Below are 24,042 nucleotides of genomic sequence, written 5' to 3'. Positions count from 1 at the left end.
TCTTTTTAGTAACCCACCTACCCCCTGATGCTTCCACCAATGTATTTGAAAGTGTCTTGACTTATAATTTTCTTTGTTGTGTTTCTATGAAACCTTTGTGAAACCGTTACCATATTGGAGTGTGCTATGTGGAGCTCCTGGGCGGGGCTCACACATATTTGGCTCTAGAATAACCTCTCTCTTATTCCTTTTGATGTGACAGCTGTGTTTTCTGCATCATCTACGTCCTGGCCTAGTTTATATTATTATTCATGCTATTGTTTGACACTTAAAGGTGTCCCTAGTTGAGAGGTAGAGTCTATGGAGATTCTGGTCCCTTGGCACTTGTGGTTTGGTAGAAAAAACTGAGTAGTGGAGGGTTATCAGTAAACAAGTTAAGGAGCAGGCGGCCACTGTGGCCTGCGACCTGGTGATAACGATGCTGTGGGTTTTCTTTTTCTTTTTTTCCTCTTTCTCTTTCTTTCTTTCTTTCTTTCTTTCTTTCTTTCTTTCTTTCTTTCTTTCTTTCTTTCTTTTTGTGGTTTTTCAAGACTGAGTTTCTCTATGTAGTCCTGGCTGTCCTAGAACTTGCTCTGTAGACCAGGCTGACATCAAATTCACAGAGATCCACCTGCCTCTGTCTCCTGAGAACTGGGATCAAAGGCCTGTGCCACCACCATCTGGCATACAGTGGATTTTCTGAGAAAGGTTCCAGGAGGAGAAGTTGATTCCACTTTGCAGGCAAGGCTGCCTTAGATATTCTTTGGGGAAAGGATGTACTTAATATTTATCATGCCTGCTATAACCTCTTTAATCAAGTACTTAATATAAAGTATGAAGACAGAGGAATGAGGTGCCTGTGTGTGGCTTTGTGGTTGGGTGCATGGTGAATAGAGCAGGTGGAAGATTTTGAGTTCAATTCTCACCACCAAAACCCAAACAAAACCTAACAGAAGTAAGAAAGTCCCCAGGGTCACCCATTTTATCTTCTCTTTTTATCCCCCATCCCTTTTTTTTTTTTAACAGTCATAAAGAATTACAGCAGAAGCTTCTCATTTCTCCATTTTTCAATTCTGCAACCGTTTGTTAACTTTGAACAATGGTTCCAAGTATGTGTTCGCTCTCTTGTTTTCTTTTTCTTTTTTGTATTTAGACAGGATTTCACTTTGTAGCCCCAGCTGGCCTGGAACATACTATGTAGACCAGGTTGGCCTCAAACTCACAGAAATCCACCTGCTTCTGCCTTCTGAATGTTTGGATTAAAGGTGTGCACCACCACACCTGGCCTCTCTTTATTTTTCTTTGGATAAGGTGTTTTGTTTTAATTAATTAATTAATTAATTAATGAATGTTTGTTTGTTTGTTTGTTTGTTTGTTTTTTGAGACAGGGTTTTCTCTGTGTGGTTTTGGTTCCTGTCCTAGATCTCACTCTGTAGACCAGGCTGGCCTTGAACTCACAGATATCTGCCTGGCTCTGCCTCCCGAGTGCTGGGATTAAAGGTGTGCACCACCACTGCCTGGCTGGATAAGGTTTTCAAAGTCCTGCATCCTCTGTATTATGGCTCTGGCTAAGTGCACTGTGAAATGAGCCAGGCACTTTGATTTCTGTGCTGAGTAGTCCTAAAGCCTGGACTAAAGCCTGGAGTTAACAGAGACAATTGTTGATTCTTCTCTAGCACTGAGTGTATTCATGATTCCATGCCTACAAACCAATACAGTCCTGGGTTCATGTCTAAAAGCCAACCGCACAGACATGTTGTTGTTACCTTTCTCGGTTAGTTCAGTTGGGAATCTCTGGTTACTGTTGTCCATGAACTCACTTCCTATGGTGGCTTCTCTGATGCCCAGGCTCTCTGTGGCCTGCAGGCCATTGTCCTTCTCACCCAATCATCTTGAGCACATGCTGAGGAATTCTGAAGTATCTAGAATGAAGCTCGAATCATATCTCAGGGCATCTTTTCACCAACTTGGATGTCTCAAAAAACCTACTTCCTTTACAGGATGCAAGGTTACCCAAGATTCAGGATGAGCACAGAAACGTTCTAAATATCCTTCAGAAAATCCCTCGCACATTGGGGTCATGTGAAAGAAGGACATTTGGACTTTGAAGACTAATTTGTAGGGCAAACGATCTTTGTGGAAACATGCCAATCAAGTCTCTGGGATTTTTCTTTCCTTCTTCCCCGTAGGTATAACGAAGGGCTGGGCCCGTCTCCACCACCCTCTTCAGGCTTCTACGGTGGGTTCTTGATGAACTCGGTCATCTTCTGCCGGCAACTCCTGGGCAGGAGACATGGCTCTGGTCATCAGATGGGGCCGGAGAAGACAGAACTTCCACCCGCTGAGCAGAGCGTTGCTGCTGAAACTCACAGTCATTATCATCTCTGTGCTTCTGTTTTGTGAATATATCATCTATTACATAGTCATCTTTCGGTGCCGATGGCCTGAGGTGAAGACACTCGCTCATGGCGATAGGCAGGAGCCTGTGCTGAAGGCCATGTTTCTGGCTGACACTCACTTGCTTGGGGAGATACGAGGCCACTGGCTGGACAAATTACGGAGGTAAGAGGTGAAGGGGGAAGTCCTGGAATTCTCTAGGCAGAAAGGCATGGCCCTGACCCCACGGGTCAGCTAGGAAGCTTCTGGTGATAGCTGCATTTCCTTCTAAGGTCACACGGGGGATTTTGAATTTTCTTCTACTAATTATTAAGCACATATTATACGCAGAGCCCTGTAATTAGGGCGTGGTCTGGGCTGCTGACTAGTTCTGGGAGTTTGGCGAGTCTCTAAGTCCTGCCTCCTTGTCAATCACTGGGTTACAGTACCGGAAACCTCACAGCTGTGTGGAGAAGGCACCCACACACGCTCCAGGATGTGGGAGTGGACCCTGGGCAGGAGGGTGCAGATCTGCATCGGGTTCCCTTTCATCTTGGTGGTGTGTGAGTCTGAGCACATTGGGGTTTTGGCTCCTCTGGGTAGCCATAGGCACAAGGCAGGTATGTGCCTGTCTCCCCAAGAACGGGTGAGGTCTTGCCTCTTCAACTCTGACCTGCTCCAGCTTCATCCGTTTTTTTCCACCAGTAAGCTTTCTTGTTCTCTATTTTGAAGAGAGGTAAAATACACAATACATACTATCATCTATCTGTTTTTTGTTTGTTTGTTTGTTTGTTTTGTTTTTTTGTTTGTTTTGTTTTTTTGTTTTTTTGTTTTTTTTGAGGCAGGGTTTCTTTGTGTAGTTTTGGTGCCTGTCCTGGATCTCACTCTGTAGACCAGGCTGGCCTCGAACTCACAGAGATCCGCTTGGCTCTGCCTCCTGAGTGCTGGGATTAAAGGCGTGCGCCACTGCCACTGGCCACAGTGGCTTTTTGACTTTGAGACTGCTGTGCAGTCATCCCTGCTATCCACCTCCAGATGTTTTCCTTTTGAACTGCAGCTGTACCCACGAAGCACCAACTCCTTACTTTCCTCTCTTCCCTTGTCTCTGGAAGCCGCCATTGTGCTTCCTGTCCCTGTGAACCTGGCTACAGCAGACATCACATACAAGAGGAGCCACGCGGCATTTCATTCTGTGACTAGCTTACTTCACTTAGTGGAATGTCCTTCAGCATGTACCCATGTTGTAGCACACTGCAGGATTTCATTCCTTTAAAAAACAAACCATGGGCTGGAGAGATGGCTCAGCGGTTAAGAGCGCCGACTGCTCTTCCAGAGGTCCTGAGTTCAATTCCCAGCACCCACATGGTGGCTCATAACCATCTGTGATTAGATCTGGCACCCTCTTCTGTATACATAATAAATAAATAAACCTGAAAACAAAACAAAACAAAACAAAATTTAGTAAATATAAAAAAAAAAAAAAAAAAAAAAAAACAAAGCAAAAAAACAAACCATATTCCCTTGTTTGGACCTCATATTTTTGTTTGCTATTTGAGACAGAGAATTACTCCGTAGCCCAGGCTGGCCTTAAACTCACTATGAAGCCCAGGTTGGCCTTGTATTTGGGGCATATCAGTCTTTTAAGGGTTGGGATTACAGGTTCAGCTCGGACCACATTTTGAAAAGTCGTTCAGCCAGGCGGTGGTGGCGCACGCCTTTAATCCTAGCACTCGGGAGGCAGAGGCAGGTATGGATCTTTGTGAGTTCGAGGCCAGGAAAGGCGCAAAGCTACATAGAGAAACCCTGTCTTGAAAAACCAAAAAAAAAGATAAAAAATAAAGAAAGAAAAGTCGTTCAATGGGCAGACAATGGAGCTGGCTACTGTGACAGGGGTATTGATGGGGCTCTAACCAGCAGGCCACTGGTGACCCTGCTGCTGTTCCTTGTCTTAGCTTTTTTCCACTGAGACGAATACCCAACACACGTTAAAAGGAGAAAATGTTTGATTTGGTTAAGAGCTGCAGGCGCTCAGTTCAGCAGTACTTTTCTCTCCTGTTCCTGGCCATGAAGTGTGTCAGAGTGTCATGGTGGAGATAGAGAGCAGACCTGCTCAGCTCACTGTGGACAGAAAGCAGAAAGAGGGACAGGAAGGGGCCAAGAACAAGGCCCTCACTGACCTGTTCCTTCCAGCTAGGTCACGCCTCCCAATAATGCCCTCCTACTGTGAATCCATTCTGGACTTAGCGCGTCGGTGATGTTAAAACCCTTAGAGTCCAAACACTTCCAGAGCCCATAAATGGGCAACCAAGCCCGGCACATGAGAGCCCTCAGGGGGCATTGCAGATCCAACTGTAACTCTCCTCACCAAAGCTTAGTTGTATTCTAAAGTGGGAGCATTCTTTCAAGAGGCAGTATCCTCAGAATGCTGCAGGTGTGGGTGACCTGGGGTTGGCAGAGTGGGCAGGATGTGTGACGATCCCAGCCTGGGTGAAAGGAAGGAGGAAAGAAGAAGGGTGAGGGGCTGCCAGGTCTTCCTATGAAGAGCTCTGGCCAATGGAGGCATGAGCTAGAGAAGGCAGAGGGAGGCTACAGTGCCCAGGCTTTGTCTGGGGCTTACAAAGGTCAGTCCCTCTGGGCGGTTTCTCGTTCCGAGTCCCTCTGCAGTTGGGCTGATGATCTTCTACAGAGCTGCCTCTGGCTCTGGAATGACAAAACTTTGAGGAGTAATGTATACTCAATATTTGGGGTCTAAAAAATTCTACTCCGATTAAAAAAAACAAAACAAACCTTTTATTTCCATATGGTAGGACATAACGTTTCTCTTTAGAGGGGAAGCACCCTGGGGCAAGCCATGAGGATGAGGGAAGGTGGGGGATCCTTACTTAGGAGGTCCTTACAGGAGCTGGAGTTGGTGAGGGAAAGGGAGGCTTCCTGAGGGCCTGCACTGTGCTGTTACTGTCCAACACCATCTAAGTTAATCCTGTCATGGACCCTGGAAAGCGGGTCTTTCCATTTTTTTAAAAAAGATTTTATTTATTTATTTAATGTATATGAGCGCTCTATCTGCATGTGCTCCTTTCTTCCAGAAGAGGGCATCAGATCCTACTGTAGATGGTTGGGAGCCACCACGTGGGTGCTGGGAATCAAACCCAGGTCCTCTGGAAGAGCAGCCAGTGCTCTTAACCACTGAGCCATCTCTCCAGGCCCAAGGGTTCTTTCCATTTTAAATAAAGAAATTGGGCTGGAGAGATGGCTCAGAGGTTAAGAGCACTGACTGTTCTTCCAGAGGTCCTGAGTTCAATTCCCAGCAACCACATGGTGGCTCACAACCACCTAATGAGATCTGGTGCCCTCTTCTGGTGTGTAGGCAAAACATGCAGATAGAATAATATATATAATAAATCTTTAAAAAAAAGAAACTAATTTTTTTTGAGACAATCTTTCTATGTTGTCCACGTTAGCCTTGAACCCATGATCTTCTTGCCTCTTCCTCCCAGTGCCGGGATGACAAGAGCACGCTACCATGCTGGCAATGTTTTTTTTTTTACATTACTAAGGAAGAAACTGGGAATTAGAGTGGGAATATTCTCTCTCTCTCTCTCTCTCTCTCTCTCTCTCTCTCTCTCTAATTTTTCGAGACAGGGTTTCTCTGTGCAACAGTCCTAGTTGTCCTAAAACTCGATTTGTAGCCCAGGCTGGCCTTGAACTCACAGAGATCCGCCTGCTTCTGCCTCCCGAGTGCTGGGAGTAAAGGCATGCACCACCACTGCCCAGGCGAGGTGTTTAATTTTATTGGGCATGTTAATTAGGTGAGCTTTTGATTGCTGGACTTCAATACTTTGATAGCTAGACCTTGGTAGTCAGCCCCAGGAGGAGGCAGTGGCCAGATAAATAATGACCTTGGTGGTGAGCTTTAGGAATGTAATCTAAGGTTTTTAGCAAGGCCTGCCAGGGCCATGTTTGCTATGTTTGCTATACCCAGGTTGGCCAGAGAACTGGAGTTACAGACAGTTGTGAGCTGCCATGTGGGTGCTGGGAATTGAACCCAGGTCCTCTGGAACAGCAGTCAGTGCTCTTAATCGCTGAGCCATCTCTCCAGCCCCAGGAGTCGGGTTTTTAAGCCATGGCCTGTCGATCGCACACCCTAGATGCCTTTCCTGGTGGTGGTGAACTCACCTTGAGGGTGATCACCGATGTCTGGAATGCACTGATTTACTGTTGCTGTTCTTTGTTTCTCTAGAACTCTGAGGTTGAGGTCTGTTTTGAGAAGGGAAGCCTGAGTTGAGCTTAAAGCTCTATAGAGCCCGCTTGCCTAACACCACAAAAACAGAAACAAAAACCAGAAAGAGTCTTAGGCTGCAAGTATGGTGTAAACCTTCCCAGCCTCTCTGCAAGCTGCGTTAAATCCTTTCAAATCCCCGGAGTTCTCTTGGTGGACTGGTGGCTTCGGGGCATTTGAGGGGGTGGGGGAAGGGCAGCCTAAAATTCCCTAGATTTGATCAGATGCAAATCAATTGGTTGTTCCAAAGCTGAGGGTTGGAAATCAAGATTAGAGCCACGGGAGACAGAGAACGGGATCATTTAATTCTCTTTATCTGCTTTTGCGATTTATTTAATTAATTAACTTACTTACTTGTAGCAGGCTCTCTCACTACGTAGCCATGGCTATTCTGGAACTTGCTGTGTAGACTAGGCTGACCCTAAACTCACAGAGATCTGCTTTCCTGTCTCCCGAGTGCTGGGATTAAAGATAGGCACTGCCACACCAGGCTAATTCACCTTCTAAATGACTGAGAAGGCCCAGGTAGCTTCCCTCCCCCAAGACACGGACTGATGCTTTAATTTTTCTCAAGGGAGTGGCAAATGGAGAGAGCCTTTCAGACAGCTCTGTGGTTGCTGCAACCAGAAGTCGTCTTCATTTTGGGGGACATCTTTGATGAAGGGAAGTGGAGCACCACCCAGGTAGGATCTGGGTTCTAATTCTGCCTCAAGGATTCACTTTGGCAGCCCAGACAGTCCGTGAGGTTCTAATGGCTGGGGCTGGGAGCTTTTCTTCATTCTGATGATGGGAATGCATGGTCCTGTGGCCAGGGATGTTGCTCACCAGTGGAGTGGGTGCTTAGCATGTGTGGGGCCCTTAATTTGGTCCCTAGTCCCCAAATATAGTCTATCTTGAGGATGCTCAGGGTTTTTGCTCAATGCTGGTCTTTCATTAGGTCATCTAATTTTTTCTTATCTATGTAGGAAATGTGTGGTTAGGTTGCCATCATTTATATAGTTGGAACGTAGTCTTATTACCTTCTGGAGAAAAGTACAAATAGGCAAGATGATGCTACTTTCCCTTTCCTGGAATTACAGGATACATGCTGAGATGCACATTTACCTTCATACTCTTTTCTTCCTTTGGTGGTATGGGGGGTTGAACCCAGGGTCTTGTGTGTGCTAGGCAAGCACTCTGCCACTGAGCTATAGTCCAGACCCTACCTTTATCCCCCGTCACTGTACATCACGGGAATTAGTTACTCCCATTGTAACTAATTGTCATTGTCCTCTGCTCTCCTTTCTTCTGAGTGAGAGTTGCAGAAGGAGCCACAGGGACCTGGTGTGAGGTTCCCGGCACTCAGGGCCTGAGACCACTGCCAGGTGGCTGTCAGAGTGCTCTCCTTATTATGTTCTCAAAACAAATGAGAAGGAGTGTTCTCAATGTTGATTAAAAAATGTTCAGCCACTAATATTTTTTGAGGAGGGATTTTTTTTTGATTCTCTGTGACTTTCACATCATGCATCCCAATCCCATTCATCTCCTCCTCCCTTCACATCCACCCTCTGTAATCTCCCCCCCAAAATAAAATAAAATTGAAAACAAAAACCCCAAAGCAAAAACAACTAAACTAACATACAAGAAAAAAAAAGCTTCATTGTGGGAGCTGTAGTGTGACACAGTGAGTCACACAGTGTACCCTTTTAGCCCATACCTTTTTACTTGCAAGTGTTCATTGCAATGAGTCTTTTGGTCTGGTTTGAGGCCTCTGGCTTCTGCTGGGCCATCACTGGGACTCCTCTTGGATGTCCTGTTGTTGTCCTGTGTCATGGAGATCCTGCAGCTTTGGATCTGCAGGTCCAGCCCCTTCACATGCTCCAGCAGTTTAGAAGGGGTTTTTCTTGGGAAATAGACATAAATGCATTGACATCCGCCGGAACAGCCCAAAAGCTGTTAAAATCTCAAGGGCTGGAGAGATCTCAGCAGTCAAAGGCACTTTGCTGCCGAGCCTGCCGACCACAGGGTGCAAAGAATGACTCTGACACAAATAAGCACTTAACTGAAATGAAAAATAATTTTAAAGAGGTCCTGGATTGGCTACAAACCTATTGTCTAAACTACTGTAATGTTTCTTATACGATAACCTCTAATTAAACATGAGGGAACAGAAATGCCCATGGTTCTCAACCTTTCTAACGCTGCTCATTTGATTACAGTTCCTCATGCTGTGGTGACCCCAACCATAAAATTATTTTCATTGCTACTTCATAACAGTAATTTTGCTACTGTTGTGAATTGCAATGCAAATATTTTTTGGAGATAGATGGCTGCCAAGGGGGTTGAGACCCACGGGTTGAGGACCACTGGAAATGCTATATGCAAAAGCAGCTAGCTACACAGCGAGTTTAGCTTTGTGTTGCTGTTGTACATTACTAGCAATAGCTCAAGATTTCTAAGTTTGTTATCCTGATTTTATGTCATTCTAACTTTAAACATCTTTTTAAATGAACCTTTATAACTATTTTGATGGACTCTATCCACTTATTTCATTAGGTAATGCTATATTTAAATTTTAAGTTATTTTTAAATTTGTTTTTGAGAATTTCATACAGTATACTTTCATCACAGTCCCAACTCCTCCCGACCCAAGTTCACATTCTCTCAAAAAACAAAAACAAAAGCCACTAAAAAACACGGAGTCCAATTTGTGTTGGCCAACTACTCCTGAGCGTGGGGCCTGCCCTGGAGTGTGGTTGGTATTCCCAGTCCCTCCATTGAAGAAGAGTGGTTTTCTCTCTCTTAGCAGCTGTCACTTGTGACGGACTCCTTGGCTAGCAGTGGGACTTCCCCTCCTTGGAGCTGGGAGTTTTGTCTGGCTTGAGTCGGTACAAGTCTTGTCTACACTGCCACAGTCTCTGTGAGTGCAAAGGTGCATCTGTCCCGTGGTCTCCGGAAAGAGCTTTCCCCCGAAATCGGTCCACCACCCCGGCCTCTTAGTCTTTCCACCTCTCCTTCCATTGTGACCCTTGAGGGGAGAGGTGGGATGAAGACATCCATTGAGGGCCGAGTCCTCCAACGCCCCCCACTCTCTGCACACTGTACGTGGTGGGTCTCTGTTAATTCCCACCTACCGCAAGAAGCAGCTTCTTTGCTGAGGGCTGAATGGTGCTCGAGCTACGGGGCGGCGTAGTGACATGTCATTAAGGCTCACTTTATTGCCCTGTTCATTTAGGTTTCCCACTGGGCCTGGCTCTGTTCTCAATCCAAATCAGAGACAGTTCCCAAACTGGGTCCTTCATGATCTCCAGGGGTCGTGAAAGAAAATATTTGGGGGATTACAGTTAAAATGCTTCAAGTACCACATGAGAAGTATTGAAGTGAGGCAGAATAGAAAGAGAGGGGAGGGCTGGACTGATGGCTCAGAGGTTAAGAGCACTGGCCACTCTTTCAAAGGATCCGCGTTCAATTCCTAGCACTAGGCAGTTCATGAATGTCTGTAAACTCCAGCTCCAGGGGATCTAGTATCCTCACACAGACATACATGCAGGCAAAACCCCAATGTATATAAAAAAATAAATAAATCTTTAAAAAATTTAAAAAAGAGAGAGGGGGGGGGAATTGACCTCTGAAATAACTGACTCTTGGAAGTTGTCCCTGACCTCCACATGTGTGCCATGGCATGTGTGTACCTCTCTCTCTCTTTTTCACTCACACACTGAATAAATAAATATGAAAAAAGAAAGGCAGGGGAATTAAGGGGAGCTATGAAGGGAACCCCACTGTATTTATTGTGTATTTCTTTTCTTTCTTCATCTTTTTTATGTGTATGCAGTGCCTTTGGAGGCCAGGAGAGGATGTTAGATCCTCTGGAACTGTAGCTACAGGTGATCTTAAGCTGCTATGTGGGTGCTGGGAATCAAACCCAGGACCTCTACAAGAGCAGCAGAGCCATCCCTTCAGTTGAAAGGACCAAGCAGATGCCATAACAGGCTGCTCAGACTTCTCTCAGAAATCAGGCCTCAGTTTCAGTTCCCTGAGACTGAGCAAGCAGTTTCTGGGAGGGCCGTGAACAAAAGACATAGTCCTTGCAGTAGCTCCCTTTCTGAGCGTACTCTGACCGCTCAAGGTTCAGCCAGCTGTTTACTGTCAGGGACCCCTCACCAACTTAGAGCTACATGCATGGGTCAATGTGAAAGCCTGGGCCACTGAGCCAGCCCCCACAGTCAGTACATGCTAGGCCAGCCAGCCTTCATGGCAGCTCAAGGACAAAGCCTGGGACTTGTCCAGGCCTGCCCCAAAATGGTAACTGTAACTCCCAACTAACCCTAGCCAATTAAAAGTTACTAACATGATTGCCACTCACATAAACCAATCCTGAGTCTGTTGCTATGTAGTCTGTAAACCCCAATACCCCCACTTTCTTTACTCCCTATAAATAACGCTGCCCCCCTTGCTCCTCAGGGTCTCTCCTGCTCTGCTGCTGCGTCAGATGGATGGAGAGGCCCGGGTTAACTGGCAGTAAAAAGATTCTTTGCTTTTGCATCAGATTTGGTCTCCCAGTGGTCTTTGGAGGGACCCTGGGTACAACAGAGTAACCTTTGTCAGACACTTAAAAACTGACAAAATCAGGAAGATTGACATAAGACTTGTATCCCTTGGAGCTCTCAAATGTGAGCGTTAAAGCGGTAACGGATCATCCTTGCTTATGTCCAGGACGTACTTGACCTTTGCAATGAATCCTATTGTGCTGGTTAGGTTTGTCAACTTGCCACACACTGTAGAGACGCATGGGAAGAGGGGACCTCCGTTAAGAAACTGGCCCCGGGAGCATTTTCTTGATTGCTAATCCATGGAGGAATGTCTAGTTTGCTGTGGGCGGTACCACCCCTCAGGCAGGCCATCCGGGTTGTCTAAGAAAGGTAGCTAAGCCTGGAGGCAAGCCAGTAATCATTGTTCCTCTGTGGTCTCTCTTCTGTGTCTGCTTCCAGCTTCCTGCTGTGAGTTCCTGTTTCAGCTTCCCTTGGTGAATGACTGTACCCTGTAAATTAAAATAAGCCCATTCCTCCCCAGGTTGCTTTTGGTGAGGGTTTTCTTACAGCTGAAGCAAACCTGGACACCCACCAACACTGTCCTGTCATCACTAAGCTTTTGAATAGTAGACCTCATGAACTACCTTATAACTTCACTCACAAAAGGAAATTTCTGTTTTTTTTTTTATTTTTGTTTTTGAGACAGGGTCTAGCCTGAAACTCACTCTATAGACCAGGTTGGCTTAAAACTTTAGCTAACAGGTGATCCTCCTGCGTCTGCCTCTGGAACGTTGGAATTACAAGCATGGGCCACCATGCCTGATGTTGGAAATTCTTCAAGATGAGGAAATACATAAGCTAGCTCATGTTTACCATATCCAATTTTAAAACTTAATCTTTGAACCTTGTTGCAAATTATATCTTTTGAACAACGTGACTTCAAAAGTTACAAAACCATACATAAAGCTGTCAAGGGCACTTGGAAATCTTCCCCTCAGTGCTTTCTCTTAAATCTAAAATGTGGACACGTAATAAACCTAACACTTCAAGGGGGCAGTGGTGGCGCACGCCTTTAATTCCAGCACTTGGGAGGCAGAGGCAGGTGGATCTCAGTAAGTTCAAGGCCAGCCTGGTCTACAAAGCGAAGTTTCAGGACAGCCAGGACTGTTATACAGAGAAACCCTGTCTCAAAAAAAAAAAAAAAAAAAAATCAGAAAACAAAACAAAACTTAACTCTGCTTCTCATGACTCTTCCCGAAATTCTTTTCTGTGTCATAAGTCATGATCCTGGCTTCTCTAAGTGTGGAGTCCCTAAGTGGAAAATTTCTCAGCTTGTTGTAGTGAATTCTACTGCATTAACCATAGCTGCTATAGATGTAAAAAGAATTAAAACTTGGCCTCTCAGTGGTAGTGCACGCCTTTAATCCCAGCACTTGGGAGGCAGAGGCAGATGGATCTCTGGGTTCAAGATCAGCCTACAGAGCAAGTTCCAGGACAGCCAGGGCTACACAGAGACACAGGCCTGTAAAGAACAAACCAAACAAAAAACTTTGTCTTGGTGTGGAGGAGGGGTTGCCTTCTCCAGCCAAAACAGGATCCTGGTTTTGCCGAGGGAAGAGGGTCTGAGGCTGTCATCTGTGGCTCTTCTTTCCTCAGGCCTGGGCAGATGACGTGCAGCGGTTTCAGAAGATGTTCAGGCACGACAGCCATGTGCAGCTGAAGGTGATCATTGGCAATCATGACATTGGCTTCCACTATCAGTAAGTAGTGTGTGGAAGAATCTCGCCCCCAGAATGTTTGCTCAGCCATTAGTTATTTTAAAGTTGCTAAAACTTGGGGAAAGCTGTATTTGTGTTTTACTGAAGAAATTCGTTTTCCTCCAAAGATGAGAGTTCTGAAATGGAGGCTCCTTAAGAAATTAAAAAAAAAAAATCTTGGCATATTTACATCCTCAACAAATATCTGGCATGAATGAGTTGTATGTGCCATGACAAGAATTTAACTTAAAATGTAATTAATTAATTCATTTTATTTATTATTTTTTTGAGACAGGGTTTCACTGCGTAGCTCAGGCTGCCCTGGAACTCACTATGTAGACCAAGTTGACCCCAAACTCTATCTGCCTCTGCTTCCAAGTAATGGGACTAAAGACATGACCATGCCTGGCTATTTTTGTTTTTGTGTTTTGAGACTCAGTCTTACTATACAGTTCAGGGGGCCCCTCAAACTTATATCCCTTTGCATTCAACCTCTAGATGAAAATGTACACTTAACGTCAATCTTGGAAGTCAGACTATAAGTCCACATACCCTTTGCTAGCTCACACTGTAGTGTGCTCTGATGCTTATGTGCTAGTCATTTAAAAAATGTCTGTATACTAAGGTCTCTCTTTTTCATGTCCTGTTGTTCACTGCTCCACTGAGGTGCCAGGGAATTAAGTAACTCATCCTCCCCTCAGGATAAGCAGTGGACCTGACCTTTGAGCCTCAATTTCCTGAGACTACTAATGCCAGATTGTGGAAGTCACTTTTCATTTTCACGGTAACTCCACGGTGCTAAGACAGCTTGACCTGAAAAGTGTTTCTTTTTACAATTGGATACAGGATGAGTAAATACAGAATAAAACGATTTGAGAAAGTGTTCGGCTCGGAAAGGCTATTTTCTTGGAAAGGAGTTAAGTGAGTATTAGCTATGAATTCTTATGAAACTTTTTTTTTAAATGAGGTGCTGGGGGTGAAGCCCAGAGTATGAGACCCTTCCACTGAACTGTGGCCCCAGCTCAAATCCATTGTTATTCAAAGGTGGTTGCCATATGGTCAGACCCATGTCCTGTGTTACCTGGTGCCTGCTGATGGTCACTGTGGGAATTGACAGATGGGAAACTTAGACCCACCCACAAAGAACAAGTCAGTCTATGACTCCGCCCATTTACGGTGGGCATGACGTTCTGTCTGCACTGTCCCAAGGGTTAGACATCCAGCAGCCCACTTTGTCAAGGTGCTTTTGTGGCTCTTTTTGTTTTTTTGTTTTTCTGGAGCTGAGGACCGAACTCGGGGCCTTGAACTTGCTAGGCAAGCACTCTACCACTGAACTAAATCCCCAACCCTGGCTCTTTTTGTTTTGCTTTTGCAGACAGGGATTTGCTACGTTGTCCATGCTGTGGCAAACTCCTGAGCTGGGACTGTAGGCACATGCCACAGTGTACATCGTGAAGCACCTTCTCATTTGACCCAAATGTATTTGTACCATTTTCCAAGGGCCACTCTGATAGGGATGATGTCCTGGCATTTGGTGCCAAGTATGTCCACTTTCTGTGGCTCTCTCTGCCGTCCGAGTTCATCAGCCTTGACCTTTAAAAGAGCAGCCTAGCCCTTAGTCTGGTCATTGGATACCCCCACCCCCCCACCCCCATGAGGCCATAAGCAGGGCCACTCTGGACCTTTTCTATGTTGTTGGTAGTACAATCTCCGAGACTGTGTGCCCTGCTCGAGTCCACACAATGGAGGGATCCTCTTCTTTTTTAGTTCTCTTCCTCTGTGGCCCCAGAACTCTGCTGATGGTGATGCAGTGAGACCATCACTGTAAGGAGCTGGCGGTGGAAGTATCTTGGGTTTTCCATCAGAACTCCTCTTTCATAACCCTGCCGGGGGTAGAGGGCGGTCTCTCTGGCAATACTGTCCTCTTCTGTGTAGCCATGGACCGATGCCACTGAGTTACGTCTACCTAACCGTAGCGCGTCAGAATTTATGCATGCTCACCAGATTACAGGCCACCTCAGCTCCCTGTACCAAAAACAGCTTATATTTTAAGCCGTTTGCTGACAAGCACCTTTTCCATTCCCAGGTGCAATGTGTATAGGAAATAAAAGCGTATTTTCATGGGAGTCCATAAAATTGTGACAAAGGTAGAGGCTAGCCAATCTTGACCTTACTCTCCCGGTTAGGGGTTATCGAAGCCCACTCACTGTAGCACCGATCAGCACTTGGCCCTGAGCGTCCCTTGCTGTGGGTGCTTCTGTGAGCTTCTCAGTCCACTTTAAAGTTTGTTGTTTCAAGCACTTGCTACATTGTTTCATTAACCCTTCCGAGTCCACTTTAGAGTTCGCTCTTTCGAGCACTTGTTACATTGTTTCACTAACACTTCACCAGAGGCTTCCTGGTCGTCCCCACACCTGCACAGGTGAGACACAGGCTCAGGAGCTTGGCCCAGGACACACTTCTCACTGGATGCTCGATTGAGGGGTAGTGAGACCCCATGGCTTCTGTCATGTAGGATTTCCCGCAAGTTACAAATTGGTCCTTTCTTTGATTTGGGGCAAGAGAAGCAAGCCTAGCATCATTGTATCTTGGATCTAATGCTGTTTTTGTTTCGTCAATATTAACTCATAATTAGTTTAGCTGGGATTAAGCTGCTCTTGGGGCATAATGTTGTTTCCATGGGGACAATGGGAAGAGAAGCTCACACGTGTGTCCGGTGGCCTGACCTTCTGCCTGCTCCTGCCTGCCTCAGTTTTGTGATGGTCAACAGCGTTGCGATGGAAGGGGATGGTTGTAGCGTCTGCTCTGAAGCGGAAGCCGAGCTCAGAGAGATTTCTCGGAAACTGAATTGCTCCCGAGAGGTAGGAGACCTTGGAACAGCATAGGCCTCTGGGCTCACGTCTTCCCAAGGTGCCCCAGTCGCGCACTGGCTGTTAGTCACCCAGCTCCCCTTCCCTGGCCGGTGGGTAAGCACTGGGGTTTACTGGGTTAACAGGGTGACTTCTGACCAGCAGGTGCAGGGATCCAGCCAGTGTGAAGGTGAGCAGCGGCTCCCCTTTTCCGCCCCGGTGCTGCTGCAGGTGAGTTGGGGGAGGAAGCCCCGGCCATCCAGCCACGCCTCTGAGAATATCACTGATGCCACCTTTATCCTGGACAGCACTACCCGCTCTATCGCGCCAGCGACGCTAATTGTTCTGGGGACGATGCGGCACCCCCAGAGGAGAAGAACGTCCCCTTTAAGGAGAAATACGATGTTCTTTCTCGGGAGGCCTCACAAAAGGTGTGTGGTGACATGACCTCATGCCAGGGTCACTGTGGGGACAGCAGAGTGAACACACAGGGCCTTTGTGGTCACTAGCTGCAGGAAGGGGAGGGCTTTGACACCCTCTCAGATTTCAGCTCAATTGCTTTGTTCCTTTTTTCTTCTTTGGTAGATCCACTATTTCCTAATCTCAATTAAAATTGGCTAATGTTTTTTTTTTCCCCCCGAGACAGGGTTTCTCTGTGTAGTTTTGGTGCCTGTCCTGGATCTTGCTCTGTAGACCAGGCTGGCCTCGAACTCACAGAGATCTTCCTGGCTCGGCCTCCCGAGTGCTGGGATTAAAGGCGTGTGCCATCACCGCCCAGCCTTTATTATTATTATTATTATTATTATTATTATTATTATTATTAAAAGATTTTATGTGTACTGATGTTTTGCCTACATGTGTTTCTGAGTGAGGATGTTGGATCCCCTGGAACTAGAGTTATATAGACAGTTGTGAGCTGCTGTGTGGGTGCTGGGAATTAAATCCGGGTCCTCTGACAGAACTGTCAGTGTGCTCTTAACTGCTGAGCCATCTCCCCTAATGTCTTAACTGCCAGCCCCCTCCACTCATCTTTAAATGTTTTTAAATCGACTTAAATGAATTGAGTGTAAATTAAATTTAGAGTCCAGTTTGGGGGGATTTAACTAGGAGTGTACTTTCTCAAATATGTATATTTAAGAAAAGTACATATAAATTATAGCATCCGTGTATTACACTAATAGAAATATATTAAAATGCAAACATATAAATATGAAATGTAAATACAAATTTACATTTTAAATATAAATGTATTTGTGGAAAATATTTATGAGACAAATGTATAAAAATCAAGTAATATATACAAGTCTGTGGTTGGAAGAGTGGTTCTAAGGTTTACTAGGAATAGGGAATCTGAGGAAAAATAAGCCTGCCCTACCTACTAAGGGTTATCATTTATTTGAGTGGAATGAGTGGCTGTCACTGCCAGTCTGAGCACTAACTGCCTATCTTCATCTCCTTGGCTGCCAGCTGCTGTGGTGGCTCCAGCCTCGCCTGGTTCTGAGCGGCCACACGCACAGCGCCTGCCAGGTGCTCCATCCTGGAGGAACCCCGGAGGTGAGCGTCCCATCCTTCAGTTGGAGGAACAGAAACAACCCGAGCTTCATCATGGTAACGTAAACCTTTATTTTTATCTGAAAGCTTTCTGGAGTATTGAAATCAACACAGTAATCAACTATTTAATGGCTGCAATCTGTAAAAACATACAAAAGCCAGAAATACATCGCCCTCTTTGCACTTTTGAGTTGTATACACCACCCGTCTGTAATTGTTGGGGGACCAATAGGCAGAACACGGCTTCAGAGGGACTCTGAGGAGCAGCTGCCAGAATTTTATCTCGAGAGCAGAGGCAGAGTCCAGCAAGTGCGGTTTGTTTATAAGAAAAGAGTTGTCAATGCATTAACAGACTTGGTCATCTCTCATTTTCTTTCTTTTTTCTTTTGGTTTTTCGAGACAGGGTTTCTCTGTGTAGTTTTGGTGCCTGTCCTGGATCTCACTCTGTAGACCAGGCTGGCCTCGAACTCACAGAGATCCGCCTGGCTCTGCCTCCTGATGCTGGGATAAAGGCATGTGCCACTGCTGCCCGGCTTCATCTCTCATTTTCTAAGTGTGCTAGGCACATACGTGGTCCTATAGAATTTCCAAGTTGGTGAAAGGTGTTGACTCAGTGAAACACCTCCTTTGTAACCATGGGTCCTTGCACCCAGTCTTATGCTGCTGTTCTATGTATGGCTCTATCTATAAAAAGGTGGGGGGCCCTTGTGTTTTCAAGTTCAAGTAAGTGAAAACATTTGCTACCTTGATTCCGCATTGCAAACTGCTTACAATGGGAAGCCTATGGAGATGCAGGGGCACTTCTGGGTGACAGACAGTGACTGCTCTGCTATCGGTGGCAGGGAAACTCTTGTCCTCTTGTTCCTCTGGGACTGATGCCTTTTGGTCTCCCTCCAGGGCTGCCTTACTGTGTGAGGGATACATTTTAATGGAGGGGTCACCATACCAGACCTTCTCCCCGAGCCAACAGAGCTTTGGCGCCTTCCTTCCGTCAGTACCTGTGTGGCCGGTGGTGACTTGTTATGCTCGAAGCCCCTTGGTCCTGGGTGAAGAGGGCTCTTCCCTCCCGGACCCACCAGAGAGAACCTAGAAGACAGCCTCTAAGTGAGACTGCTGTGCCTGGGACTCACCCCGAAGCTTAAACTTTCTCTATTTCTTCCCCAGGGCAGTCTGACATCCAGAGACTTTGCTCTCTCCAAGTGCTACCTCCCACTTGAGGATAGGGTGCTGACCACGTACGGCGCAGCAGGTGGCTTCCTGGCGATCCTCATCCTATTGCACTTTGAACGCCTGCCTTCATCTTTCCTGTTTGGTTGGAAACTGTGCAGAACGCACACGAGAAGATGAAGAGCCGGTGACTATTGCATATGGTAATATAAATCAAAGCCAAAGACTTAGAACTCCCGGTGGGGCCCCTGTGAGCCACGGAGGAGAGCAAATGTTGGTTGTCCTTATGCACATCATGGGAATTCCGAATCATCAATGCCAGTGACTGCAGAATAAACAGCTGACTGTACTGTTCTCATGCTATAAAAATGGAACATGTACTCTACAACATGTTTGTCTTTTTGTTTTATCAAATATATGTGTAATCAAAGGTTGCATCTGTACAGTATATAAATGTTATGGACACTGTCACTCGCATGCACAACAGACAGCCCTTGCTTCCCCAGGGAAGGGCCCAGCAGCTTCGGTGCACACTTGAGGCTATGTGTGTACCAGAAAGTTGGCTTTTCTCTGTCCCTCTGTGAAGTGGGTCTCAGTTTCTTATAGATCATGAAGCTGTATGCTCAAAAGTACAGATTCAACGTGCAGGAACATGTCTGTTATAGGCTCTTGTGTTTCTGTGCTAATGGAACCAGATTTCTAGTTTAATTTTCTCTCTCGAAGACCATGTTGTCACATCTGAATTCAATGCCTGTTGATGATTGAAACTTGAAAAAATGGAGGAGGACACGGATGTTTGAATTTAAAAATAAATGGTGTAATAATTTTGTCAGATAAAGCATATTCTTTTTTCCTAAAGGAGTAGATCTTTCTCAATGATCCCATTTTATTTATTTATATGTTTTATTTTGATTGAGTCAGGGCTCCTGCATGCTAAGCATGTACTCTATCAGAGCTATATATTCAGCCCCTACAAAACTTTTAAATAGTCCTTTAATAACAGGAAACCGTTGAGTAATAATGCACAGAGTAGTGCAAAATTTCACGTGTCTGTGTGTGTGTGTGTGTGTGTGTGTGTGTGTGTGTGTGTGCGCGCGCAAGTTTTTCTTCTTTGCTTTGAAAGTGCAGGGGGAACTGAAAGTCACCTTCATTTCACGTGGGGGCTCAGAAGTTTTGTGCAATGGTGGAGAATGGCATGGGGAGGCCGTGACGATGAGCCGGGAAATGTGCTGACCTGACTAAGGCTGCCATCCTTCCGTGGAAGAGCATCTCAACCAGGACGAATTTATGAAACGTTACACAATGCCGACTTCAGGAATAAACGCAAAACAACAATGAGGAGATGAATAAGTGATGCAGGCTGTCACTCCTCTGCATTTGGACTGATGAAAATTTAACTTTGGACATCTTTACAGATAACTCTAAGCCTAAGAGGACTATTCCTAAAGCCTCGGCCGTAGATAGAACAGTGCATTGATGCAGCAACTGTTATTTTCTAGGCAGATCTTGCACGTGTGAGGAACAGCTATATATTTTGTCTTTAAAATAAAGGTTTTGGTGGGGCTGGAGTAATGGCTGCGGATAAGGATTAGCAGTAGAGTGCTTACCTAGCATGCACTAGGTGCTGGGCCCATCCCTAGCAATGCTAAGATACTAAGTAAGTAGCTTTGTAGTATTTCATCTTCGGAAGATGCCGTACTTATTGTCCTCACTACTCAACATTGATACCACCTTGCTTTCCTCTGACCACCTGTTTCTTGTATGATGGGACTGTGCGTAGAACTTAACTAAGGGATGGTAGGCCTGCTCCTACCTAGGGAACCTGAAGGAGTCATCAGAAACATTTCATCTTGGAGAGGGTGGCGGGGGGGGGGGGCGGGCAGCAGGGGGAAGAAAACCCTTGGTACCCTAAAAGAGTAGATTGTAACTGATGCCTTGGAATCGGGTCATCCCAGTGTTAGCAGCAGCTGAGGTTCAGAGCAGTAGAAGCAGGTGGCTGCGGCAGTTCTGGTGTTGGGATGGCACTGCTGGTAAAGTGGATGATTCTGAAGTCAACGATAAACACCGACCTGATAAAAAGAGCCTCAGATGAACAGGTTCCACCCGTTCCCCGCTGGAAAGCACGCAGCAGGCTGTGTGGACCGCAAGCTGCTTGGCGCAGCTGGGACGTAGTTCCTTCCAGGTGGGGCCATCACCAAGGCACAGAACTCTACACGGAGGTTTCGTGAGTAGTGATACAAAAGAGTATTACATTTTGTGGTCTGTACAGTCTAGGAAAGCAACAACAAAGAGAAGATAGGAAAGACTCTGCCCAGCTCTCAGGAAGGTGTAGAGGACACCTTTGTTTATAGACAGGATACGATTTGCAGTAGTGAGTGTGGCAGGGTTTCAGCCTAAATGTAAAAGGCTCCGAGAAACACTACCCCAAATGCCCGAGGCTCACAGCAACTGTGGCTGAAAAGAGTTCCTCTTGCTCTGTTGCTGGCGTGGGTCTACTCTATGCCTTGGGCTAATGCAGGTCAGAAGGGGCAGCTACCTGTTAGCCTGACGTTTCATGAAGGGAAAAACCAGGAAGAGCCGCAGTGCATGGCACTGTATGGGCAGTTTTGTGATCATGCTTGAGAACTTGAAAACAATGCATTTCCCCCATTCACCACGCTGTCTTTATGCCCATCGACCAAAGAATAAATAGGTTCCCACTCGGAGACACTTCACTGCAGTATCTCCTGCGTGAGAGTTGGTAGCTTTGCAGTGATACAAATTGGTGGTGGGAGGCCGTTTAGTCCAGTGAAAAACAGAAGCTACAAGAGACCAAACCTGGGGGGGGGGGGTCAGAGGTAGCCAAAGGCTTGTTGGTCACATGTAGGCATACCTAGGACAGGACAGAGGGCAGCCTGGTGACACTAAACACTACGCCCTACCATGGCTCGGGGGTGGACAGACAGGCAGGCTAGGGAGATACACCGCCTCAGGGGGTGACCAAGAAGGAGGAGAGCCGGCGGTGAGGGGGAGGGGGAGGCAGCCCTCACAAGAGTTCATACTGCTTGAGGTGCATCCTCTGGATGATGTCCCGACAGTCATTGAACACTCTGCGGATGTTCTCTGTGTCCACGGCGCAGGTGAAGTGGGGGTAGCAGTAATGTTTGCCATCGCCCGTGGCTGTGCTGATCCTCTGTAAAAAGAAATGTTGTGCTCAGGACGGCAGGGCCCAGTGCAATCCAACGGGAGGACCGCTTAGGGGACACGCTATGTAGGGACTAGGGAGGACTTGGGCTGACCGGCTTTCACAAACTGTTCAGGAACCAAGCATGTCCCCGGAGAGAGTTAAACTTCCCTCAGCTTCGGGCACCGAATCGGAGCCGAGACAGGCTTTGGAGAGAGCAAGGCAGGCTAAGAGTTGCAGAATGGAAATTTCCAGCATGTCTATGTTGCCCTGGTGGACAGAACTCTGCTAGTGGAAATACATTCTGCCTGTAGATGTGGTAGCTACTGAAACAAGTGCAGGCCTGGGGTAGGGGGCAGGAGCGGACCTCTGATTCAGTTTTCATTCATTTATATTTGTTTTGTGGCAGGGTCTTGCTCTATTGCCCATACCAACCTTGAACTCCACAGCGATAGCCATCCCCCTGCCTCACCACGCAACTCCGGTGCCACCTGACGCAACTAATGTATTTAAGTCTCCACATGTGGTGGGGCTGCATCTTGGTTATACTTCTGCATTCCCCACACAGGTGACCTTGGCTGGCAATGGAATGTTGCCGTGTGTGTGTGTGTGTGTGTGTGTGTGTGTGTGTGTGTTGTGTGTGTGGTGTGTGTGTGGTGTGTCTTGGAGAAAAGTTCTTTCTGTCAACTGTGGGAAGCACAAGATTAATGCCATGGGCCTGTAATCCCAGAAGTAGAGGTAGGAGGAATGTAAGTTAGTGGCCAGCCTGGGCTGCACTGTGATTCTGAGGCCAGCCTGGGCTACACATACTCTTGTCTCAAAAAAAAAAATCAAGGACTGGAGTAGAGCTCAGTGGTATAATGCTTGCCTAGCATATACAAGGTCCTGAAAAAAAAAAAAACCCAAATAAACCAAAAAAAAGTGTATGGTAAACAGGGCAAATTGAGAGAGGGGGAAGGGCAGAATTTGGGCAAGTTCATTTCCTTGTCAGCCTGCTGGTGCTCTTGGATGGAGGAAACAGACACCAAGGCTTGACTGTGTGCACTTTAGACTCTGCAGGAGGACTTGCTACTGGTTGGAAGACACACGAAAACAGTGTGTAGCCCTGTCACCTGGCTACTCCCTTCCAGGTGTGCTGGAAGCTCTGGAACTAACTGGGCGAGAGAGCTAACCTCTCTCAAGCCAGTGTGCACCAGCAGGAGAGGCTAACTGCGTCTCTCTCGGCTCAGAATTTTGGGGAAACAGGGGGATCTCGAAGGGATCATTAGCAAACCACAGAGAGCAAGGTAACATCAGTACGGTGGTAGAACACAGAAGGGCAACAGAATTGCTTACCAAAAACAGATCTCGGATAAAGAACTTGGCTCTGGTGACTTTGGGATCTTCTCCCGCATCTGGTGTTGCTGTTGAAATTGAAAATGAAATTTCATTTAACTGACAGGCAGCAAAGATACAGAAGTCTGGCAGAGCAGAAGGAATCAACTACACAAGGCTGCGTATGCTCATGGTATTAACATACATAATACCATGGGCAAAAATTAAATGTAATGTTCCTTTCCTTCTCTCAAAGTGTTTTAATTCTCATAGAGTTCTGAGAAAAGATACATAATCTTCTGGTTTGAATGTGTGTATATTCCCATATTGTCTTCCTCATCAAAGAACAACAGGTGGGATGACTCTGTAGTGGGGTAGCCATTCCAGCTTTGATCTGGAAGTTCCAACCCCCATTGAGGCTTCGGTAACTGTCACGCCTACAAGGCGGAGCTGAGAGAGGACCCTGAAGACCTGAGATCCAGATGCGCCGGCTCTCTTGGTTCCTGGACCCTGGACGCTGGAGGTAGACCAAGCAGAGTTCTCCAGAGAACACCACCGGATTGCGATACACCTTTCCCAGACCCTGTTACCTATCCCTTCACTTGTAAGTTACCCCACAAAATAAACCTCCCTTTTAACTACGTGGAGTGGCCTTAATATTTAAACCAATATGACTCCGTTACAAGGGCTCTGCCGTGAGGAGTGGGATACAGCACTCATATAAAAGAAACCTGAAAGAGCTTGTTTGTGTCTTCCATTGGTTAAGGACACAGAACTCAGTGAAGAGAGAGTTGGCCTCACCAGACTCCAAATCTGGTGTCCTGCTTCTAGATTTCTCAGCCTCCAGAACACTTTTGTTGTTTACAAATCACCCTGCCTAAGGAATTTTGTTATAGCAACCCAAACAGACATACTGTAGAACAGTCTTTGTACACAGTAAATATGTATTGCTGTCATTGTTAATAAAAAAATGCTGATTGCCCAATAGCTGGGCAGAAAGAGATTGGGCGAGACAGCCTGACACAGAGAGAATACTGGGAGAGGAAGGGCGGAGTGAGGAGTCGCCAGCCAGATGCAGAGGGAGCAGGAGATGAAT

General features: G+C 46.3%; 2 protein-coding genes across 7 annotated transcripts in view; one reads left to right on the top strand and one right to left on the bottom strand.

The window, feature by feature from the left end:
- The window catches only part of Mppe1 (metallophosphoesterase 1), a 32,436-nt gene extending 13,129 nt beyond the window's left edge, over positions 1-19,307 (top strand). For 4 of the 5 annotated variants that reach the window (XM_059246244.1, XM_059246245.1, XM_059246243.1 and 1 more), the window contains 9 exons: positions 2,169-2,541; positions 7,209-7,317; positions 12,802-12,905; positions 13,749-13,823; positions 15,655-15,763; positions 15,914-15,982; positions 16,060-16,182; positions 17,219-17,359; positions 18,467-19,307. In XM_059246244.1, the coding sequence (XP_059102227.1) occupies positions 2,273-2,541; positions 7,209-7,317; positions 12,802-12,905; positions 13,749-13,823; positions 15,655-15,763; positions 15,914-15,982; positions 16,060-16,182; positions 17,219-17,359; positions 18,467-18,649 (1,182 nt within the window). In that variant the 5' untranslated portion in view covers positions 2,169-2,272 and the 3' untranslated portion in view covers positions 18,650-19,307. The remainder of the gene's footprint in view (positions 1-2,168; positions 2,542-7,208; positions 7,318-12,801; positions 12,906-13,748; positions 13,824-15,654; positions 15,764-15,913; positions 15,983-16,059; positions 16,183-17,218; positions 17,360-18,466) is intronic. The other variant, XM_059246247.1, reaches the window with a different exon arrangement.
- A 1,998-nt stretch (positions 19,308-21,305) lies between these two features.
- Gnal (G protein subunit alpha L) overlaps positions 21,306-24,042 on the bottom strand; it is a 129,161-nt gene continuing 126,424 nt past the window's right edge. For both annotated transcript variants that reach the window (XM_059245976.1, XM_059245977.1), the window contains exons 11-12: positions 22,968-23,035; positions 21,306-21,641 (exon numbers count right to left, since the gene is read on the bottom strand). In XM_059245976.1, coding sequence (XP_059101959.1) covers positions 21,495-21,641; positions 22,968-23,035 — 215 coding nt within the window. In that variant the 3' untranslated portion in view covers positions 21,306-21,494. The remainder of the gene's footprint in view (positions 21,642-22,967; positions 23,036-24,042) is intronic.

The sequence above is a fragment of the Peromyscus eremicus genome, chromosome 19 (assembly GCF_949786415.1).
Source record: "Peromyscus eremicus chromosome 19, PerEre_H2_v1, whole genome shotgun sequence".
Taxonomy (NCBI): Eukaryota; Metazoa; Chordata; class Mammalia; order Rodentia; family Cricetidae; genus Peromyscus; species Peromyscus eremicus.
The sequence above is the reverse complement of the archived record's forward strand: the minus strand, read 5'-3'. Positions and strand labels throughout refer to the sequence as shown.